The sequence below is a fragment of the Epargyreus clarus genome, unplaced genomic scaffold (genome assembly GCF_041222505.1).
Source record: "Epargyreus clarus isolate Ecla_fem2 unplaced genomic scaffold, WU_Ecla_fem_2.2 ptg000034l, whole genome shotgun sequence".
NCBI classification, from domain to species: Eukaryota; Metazoa; Arthropoda; class Insecta; order Lepidoptera; family Hesperiidae; genus Epargyreus; species Epargyreus clarus.
In genome coordinates, this window is record NW_027332239.1 from 638,942 (window position 1) to 647,366 (window position 8,425).

The following is an 8,425-nucleotide window of genomic DNA, read 5'->3' on the forward strand; positions in this document are numbered from 1 at the left end:
TGACATTCTGTTTCGAAAATAACGTGACAACTCACTGACGACACGATACAAAGATCATGCCAATAATTAGCGTGCGAATATTGTTATTTTTTCCAGGAACTCATAACTTATTATTGGCCTATTAGTTAAAAAAGTATTTTTGGTAACATTATGAGAATCTGAGAATGCCGGCTGACGTAAGTGCACGAAGCGTCCAGCCTAGTCCTCAGGAGCGTGACCACTCCTTAAGCTAATCACTAGCTTTAAACACCTTGTTCTGTTGTACTCTATACAGAATCCTCGTTCTGTTTATTTACAGATGTCTGCATGCTTATTTGATACTTCAATCTTTGTAAAGAAAAATTGTCAGGATGGTTTGAAGCACATGCCTCCTAAAAACTAAACTCGTCGGACGTCGTTTATTTTATTTGCAACAAAGTGCCGTTATTCGATTAGTTACAAATTGAATTTATTTTTTAAAAATCAAAATCACCGTACGTGTTCTCTCCTTCTAGTCGTCCAAATTAAAAGTGTTTTTTAATACTCCAGAAACTATATTAAATTTCGTTTGCTATTATTTTCCTAATATATTTCTTATACTCGTATGTCATTGATATACGGAATAGACTTTATGAATAAATAGCTGTATGTTTAAAAATATTTTTATATGTCCATATTTATAGTCCATGACTTCTGCTGTCAAAAATTCATTGTGACGTGACGATCGGATCACACCCGGACCATTGACCTAAACAATTATTAGACACCAAACTCCCGAATCATATTACAAAAAGTTCTGCATCACTTAACCCAAAAGTTGGCGACATTAAAGAGATATTTATATTTATATGCATGCAATAATTTTCTTTACTTCGTTTGTGAAATTTTGATAGCTCCAAGTGTCCTAGTACCACCACAAGTAGTAGCCAACGATGCACTCATGCGCTATCTACTGTTAAATGATCACTGCCGTCATTGTAACTCCAGACTAAATCAGTCACAAATGAGGTAGAGGTGCATAAGCTCACATTTCCGCAATTAAACGAACAATGTTGCTGTAAATCTAAAGTGTTGGTACTATCGCCGGAGTCAACTCACAGAATTCTACCACTAACTAACTACCCTTTCCTTCACCATCCATTTCAAAACAACTGTCAGCACAGCTCGTTTAGCGTCACAATTCCGGCTATTACTCAATGAACAACTAGCTCGAAGCTGAAACAGTTTGCAATAACTCAATCACATATTCCGCGAACGTGGCTAATGTGGAATGGTGGAACGGCGTGGCGCGCCGGGCGACACGTTCGGGCAATAAGAACCGCTCCAGCGGACCTATAACTATTTCCAGTGAACCGGAATAAACGTGCGATTGTAAACGTTGGCGTCCAGCTGCAGTGTTCGCGACTTAGACGGCTTCAGGGAAACAACGGAGCAACGGAATGGAATAAATAAATCAATTTTCATTGTTCGCAAGGTGCTACACCTTTTAAGCTAGACTGCGATCTTATGGTCTTATAGCAGTAGAACTTGCACTTCTTTGTACGGGTCTAAAATGGTCACGCATATCATTGCAAAGTGTTATCCTATTATGATCCTTTTCCATCCATCATAAGTCCTCTGCTAGGCAAAAGCCAATACCGTAGCTAGTCAATTTGTTTTCATCAGTTAGCCATTACTGTCCCACTGTTGGGCACAGGTGTCCTCTCATAATGAGAAGGATTCGGCCATAGTCCACCGCGCTAGCCACGTGCGAATTGGTAGACTTCACATACCTTTGAGGTCTTTTTTTTCGCCTAAATCTCTCCCTTATGCAGGTTTCCTCACGATGTTTCCCTTCGCCGTTAGCAAGTGATAATTAATACGCAGATAACTTTGAAAAATCAGAGGTGCGTGCCTGGGATTTGCCTTTCACCCCTCCACCCTCCACATCGAGAGGCCAAGTTTCTTAACCACTATACTACTGACTGCTTCGTTTTAGTGAATAATTTTCTAGATTTAATCCATTACTTGCCTCCTAGATTTTGTTTTCGAAAATAATTATGGGTACAATCGATGACATACTGTATTGTTTGAATATAAACAGCCCATAATTAGTAATTACCGAAATTTAATAAACCATTTTGGCATTACGCAATTAATGAATAATTAGCAGTGATTTCACTTAACGTAAACATTGCATTAATTATATCATCTATCATATCATACGTTTACAGCATATAGGGGTATAAAGCAAGAAAAACAATTTAGTTATCATTTTGACTTATGACTTGTGCAAATATTTATCGAATGTGTACCTACTTTTAAAAACAAGTTTTCAGTTAAATTACACCGTATTTTTGCCAAAATTGTACAGTTATTTGCTATCGTGACACTATCTACTCATGTTCGCAGATAAGACTTAACTTTTAATCCAACATAAGGGAACAAATATTTTCTTAAGTATATCACTGCTAGATATCGGTGTTATCAAGTGTTACATGTAGCATTGGGCCATGTTATCAATCTTTACAAGCCTAATACTTTTTCTGTTGCCAACAAACTATTTGGATAAATAAATAATATTTATGTGTCTGTCCGTAATTTAACATTCGTACTTATGTATGTAATATACGTAGAAAACGGGCACGCAGTCCAGATGGTAAGCGGCCATTGCCGTTCATGGATACGTATAATCTATCCCAGATAGGAGCCTACTTGAAAGCGGCTACAGATACGTTGCTACCCCCTGAGGATGCTAAGAACGCCTCATTTAAGTATTTCCCATTTATCACACTTTTAAACCAGACCACGCTAACTTACACTGGTGTTACGCGCCATAAATAAGTGAATAAATTGCTAACAGTATGACCCTAGCTTTTTCCTGCGAACGTGCTGCCTTATTTCGTAGCATAGAAAGGCGATGGCGGGCAGTTTTGCGATTAAATGCGTTGTTTATGCAAGCCGCTGCTGCAGCGACAGGTATCGCTATTGAACTGCATCGCCCTGCATTGAACGTGTTCTTTATTGTTGATCGGAAACCTAACGCTACATTACATTTATAACTTTATATACTCTGAATATATTGTTAATTCATTGAATTCAGTTTACTAGTTATGCTTGATGAGATTTGAGACACAAAAAAACGAACAAAAATTCGAGAAGTGCTAGAAAATGCTATTTATTATACACTAGCTGACCCGGCAAACTTTGTACCGCCTCAAAATCTATTTATCAAACATATTTCGTATAAAATATAGCCTATGTTACTCGTGGATAATGTAGCTTTCAAATGGTGAAATAATTTTTAAAATCGGTCCAGTAGTTTTTCAGCCTATTCATTACAATGAAACAAACAAAGTTTTCGTCTTTATAATATTAGTATACTACTACTCCTAACTACTACTTCACCTAGGTAGTAGATCTCTTTATAAATGAAACGAATTGTATAATAGAAATAGGTATTTTGTTTTATGTAAAAAGCAATTCCAATGATTTTAATGTCTATTAAGCCAGCCAAATCTTAATTAATTAATAATAAACTTACGATTATCTAATGCAATACTAAGAAAATGTAGTGATTTAGTAATTAATTGTGTTTGTACCAATAATAATTATTTATTTATCAATGTAGTACACCGAAATTGTTAGATAAATAATTGCCATTTTCCAGTTACATAATTGCCATACATTTCAATTTCGATATTTGAATTTGTCTATGAAATTAAACAGAACCTGAGTAAAAAATTAAATAAAAATCATTTATATAATTAGATAATATCATATAACTGTTCGGTGTGATACCGAACACCTGACTCGTCAATACTTGATTGCACGAAATATTACGCTTTTTTATTTTTTATTGCAATGTATCCTGATATAGCTATACGATCCCTAGATACACGTATATACAGGCGACCAACCGCAGCGGGGTAACTTAACACCTTGTCTCTCAAAAATACGTTCGGACGAGAGTTTCTCATGATAACAGTTCGGATCTTGTTGCCTTATTAGTGTTGTACCAATTTGTTCAGATCTTCCCCGTATTTATTTGGGACCACCCAGTATTACCATGGTACAAATACACGTGAACATAAAAATAATTAGTAATAATTCCTTTGTTAGGTATATCTTACTACCCCCTTACTGTTCGTCCATCTTCATTATGCTTTACCCGCTATATCTTTTTTACGAATAAAATACACTTTAATATTTTATGGTCAGAATTATCTTTCCAATGCAGGGTTTTCAACTATTTTATTAGTTTTCACAGTATGTATAACGTTGAAATAACACAATCAACTAAATAGAACCTTACACAATTCACTAATTAATTTAGTATGTATATTTTGTGCATACTAGTAACGGGTCATGCGCGTACGTATTTTATTTGCATGTTGTTCCCAGAGCGAGCTAATTTCCCCTAGTTGTGGGAATAAATAACGTCGGCCGTCGGTTTAGGCTCGCCCCGCCGGCTGCTCGGAATTGCCTCTATCGAATTAGGTTTATTAGGTTTTCCTTACATAACCTTTATTATCATGTACGAGGCTCGCAAATACTACATACGATTGGACGGATTTTGACCGGAAATTCACGTAAAAGTAATAGACACGACCACTCAAACACCCAGATTCTGAACAGACATCTAAATCATCGTCATTTAGATATGTGCCTGGCCAGGATTCGAACCCAGCAACACTTATATAACAGAGTGTCATAGTCTACTATTTGCCCAAAAAATATATTTTACTTCATATTTTTATATTGTATTTTTAAAGGTTTTTTATTTAAAGTGAAGACAAAATCGTTGAAACACTAATAGAAGGTGGTCGCTTCGTCACAGAAGATGAAATTAGTTCAGTTTAAGTTAAATATTTTACTTATTTCGGGCACGGTAAATATAGCACGGTGATTAGCCGCGGCCACTGATATGGGAGCTAGTAGCAACTAGCTTATTTCCGACTAGCAAGTCGGAATAGGGATTTTCCGAAGAATAGTAGTTCGCATTTTTAAATTGTCTGAAGAGACTTTTAACCCGTCGTAGAAAGTCTTTAAAAAAAGAAATAACGTAAGATGATTTACAGGAACTTAATTTATATATAATGAGTGTTGATTTTTTTTCAGCTGTACAATATGTGCACAAATAATTATTATAACATATGATATAGGCAATTAAAATTAAAAGAAACGCAATTTAAAAAAATGAGTTGCACTTAGGATAATTCATAAAACGCGCACAGCACGGCGAACGGAAACTTGTCTATTAATGTACCATACATAGGCTATGATGTCTGTCACAAACCACTTTCTCCACATACGTATTTCTGTACGCACCACGTATATATAGTCACACCATTAAAAATCCATTAGCATTCGCCGTTCAATCCTCGGGTGTCACGTGGGTATTCCCAACACTTCCTATCAATATCGGCTTATCAGGTGTTAACAGCTATCTATAGCTTTAATAACGATTGTACAAATTTAACCTTTATTCCTTAACAGTAAGGCGGCTGAATTGTACCGAGAAGTGTCCCCACGAACGGTAGTCAGCAGGGATTACTTTAACTGATTTTAAAGTGGTGTTTTACGCTATGAGTGTTCCGAACAAAAGTTTAATAATATGAATGAAAATGATGTGGTCAACAGTTATTTAAAAAATATCTGTATGTCCTATTGATACAATTATTAACAATTAAAGATTTTTACTATTGTTATGACGTACCTGTTGAACACATTTAACGTCATTTAATTACATTTTAGTAAGATATCTTCGCGACTCCCTCATAAAGATTGCAACCCTTCAGGGGGAATAACAGGTTGAAAACCACTACTCTACAAAATGTAACATGAGAACCTCACCGTAACCACATTTAACTTGCATAAAAACAATGTAAGATTAATGGGATAGGATACTTTGTAATATTATGACGACCAATATACACACTATACACACACAAGGTACACACAATCGAGACACACGATAGTGTATAAGCCAAGTTTGCTTATTATTTTTACTCAAAGTTACACTACCATCCCGTATACGGCCCATCTACTATATAATTAAATGTATTAAATCGAGACATTGAAATGTCAACAAAGTTTGGTGATTATATTGTTACTTAATATTTAAATTTGTTGTTTACAGATGCGGCTAGCGTAGACCGAGCTCAAGATGTGGGCGGCGCTGGCGCTGGCGGCGGCGGCGCTGGCGGCGGCCGCGGCGCTGCAGCCGCGCTGCGAGGAGATCACCATCCCCATGTGCCGCGGCATCGGGTACAACCTCACCTCCTTTCCCAACGCGCTCGACCATGACACGCAAGAGGAGGCCGGATTAGAGGTAACTTATGACTAACTAACTAACTCACTCACTTTTCTATATTAGTAATTGATAAACACTTATTTTCTACATACACGCGTTTCAAAAACTGTTATAATTGGGTGATAAGTGATAATGAAGATGAAACCATATTAAAACACATTTTTATTGCAATTTATTGGTTCGATTAAAGTTGTCAACGTTTGTAATTTGTTCATATAAATTACAATGTATCTCACATGATAACTTTGTGTATTGCAGGTGCATCAGTATTGGCCCCTCGTCGAGATCAAATGCGCTGCTGACCTGAAATTCTTCCTATGCTCGGTGTACACGCCCATCTGCATCGAGGACTACGCGATGCCGCTGCCGGCGTGCCGCAGCGTGTGCGAGCGCGCGCGAGCCGGCTGCGCGCCGCTCATGCAGAAGTACGGCTTCCAGTGGCCCGAGCGCATGGCCTGCGAGAAGCTGCCCCGCCAGGGCGACCCCGACCACCTGTGCATGGAGGAGAACGACCGCGCCCAGGAGCCCGAGCCGCCGCGCCCGCCCCCGCGGAGGCCCTACAAGAACAACTGCAAGGATCCAAAAAACTGCGAAAGCGGCCCGGCTGCGAGCCCGGGCGAGGCGGGCGGCGAGGAGTGCGCGTGCGCGTGCCGGCCGCCGCTGGTGGGCGTGCGCGCGCTCGCCAACGCCAGCGCCGTCGCGGGCGTGCCCGCCTGCGCGCTGCCGTGCCGCGGCCCGTTCTTCACGCGCGAGGAGAAGGAGTTCGCCGCCGTGTGGGTCGCGCTCTGGAGCGGCCTCTGCGCCGCCTCCACGCTCATGACGCTCACCACCTTCCTCATCGACTCGCAGCGCTTCAAGTACCCGGAGCGCCCCATCGTCTACCTGTCGGCGTGCTACTTCATGGTGGCGCTCGGCTACCTGGCGCGCCTCGCCATCGGCCACGAGGAGGTCGCCTGCGACGGCTCGCTGCTCAAGACCTCCGCTAACGGGCCCAGCGCGTGCACGCTCGTCTTCATCCTCGTCTACTTCTTCGGCATGTCGTCCTCGATCTGGTGGGTGGTGCTGTCGTTCGCGTGGTTCCTGGCGGCCGGGCTCAAGTGGGGCAACGAGGCGATCGCCGGCCACGCGCAGTACTACCACCTGGCCGCGTGGCTGATCCCCGCCGCGAAGACCGTGGCCGTGCTGCTCGCGGGCGCCGTCGACGGGGACCCCGTGGCGGGCGTGTGCTACGTGGGCAACTCGTCGCCGGAGAACCTCAAGAAGTACGTGCTCGCGCCGCTCGTCGTGTACTTCGCGCTCGGCGCCACCTTCCTCCTCGCCGGCTTCGTGTCGCTGTTCCGCATCCGCTCGGTGATCAAGCGGCAGGGCGGCGTCGGCGCCGGCTCCAAGGCGGACAAGCTCGAGAAGCTGATGATCCGCATCGGCGTGTTCAGCGTGCTGTACGCGGTGCCCGCCGGCGTGGTGATCGGCTGCCTGGCGTACGAGGCGGGCGGGCGCGAGGCGTGGCTGCGGCGCGTGGCGTGCGGCGCGGCGTGCGGCGACCGCCCGCTCTACTCGGCGCTCATGCTCAAGTACTTCATGGCGCTGGCCGTGGGCATCACGTCCGGCGTGTGGATCTGGTCCGGCAAGACGCTGGACTCGTGGCGGCGCGTGTGGCGCGGCGGGCGGGCGGCGCCGCACGCGCACCGCGCGCTCGTGAAGGGCGGCGTGTGACGCGCGGCCGCGGCGCCGCCCCCCGCGCCGCCGCCCGCGCCACCGCCCGCCCCGCTGCCCGCGCCGCCCGCACCGCCCACCGCGCCCTCCGCGCCCTCCGCGCCGTCGGTGGCGCGCTCGGCGCAGCCCCTGTCGGACTACGGGCCCGTGTAGTGCGCGCCGCACACCGATCGAACCTTACGTTTCTGAACTCAAAAAGTTTTTTATGTGACTCCGATTCCACGATCCGTATGGAAAGTTTAAATGTGACATATTCCGCTAAATCCCTACATTAGTGTGACACCAAAATTCTATGACCGCGACATATTTAAAATGGTGTGCCGCCTCGACTGAAGTGCGAGATCCCCCGTGTGCCCGCCGCTCGGGTGGCCGCGAAGCCCGCGGAGCGCCGCCTGCGTATGCGAGCCGACATTTCGTGAAACGTGAACTCTGCATTGA

General features: G+C 43.7%; 1 protein-coding gene across 2 annotated transcripts in view; it reads left to right on the top strand.

The window, feature by feature from the left end:
* fz2 (frizzled 2) overlaps positions 1-8,011 on the top strand; it is a 187,170-nt gene extending 179,159 nt beyond the window's left edge. For both annotated transcript variants that reach the window (XM_073091744.1, XM_073091743.1), the window contains 2 exons: positions 6,101-6,292; positions 6,533-8,011. In XM_073091744.1, the coding sequence (XP_072947845.1) occupies positions 6,128-6,292; positions 6,533-7,987 (1,620 nt within the window). In that variant the 5' untranslated portion in view covers positions 6,101-6,127 and the 3' untranslated portion in view covers positions 7,988-8,011. The remainder of the gene's footprint in view (positions 1-6,100; positions 6,293-6,532) is intronic.
* The last annotated feature ends 414 nt before the right edge of the window (positions 8,012-8,425 follow it).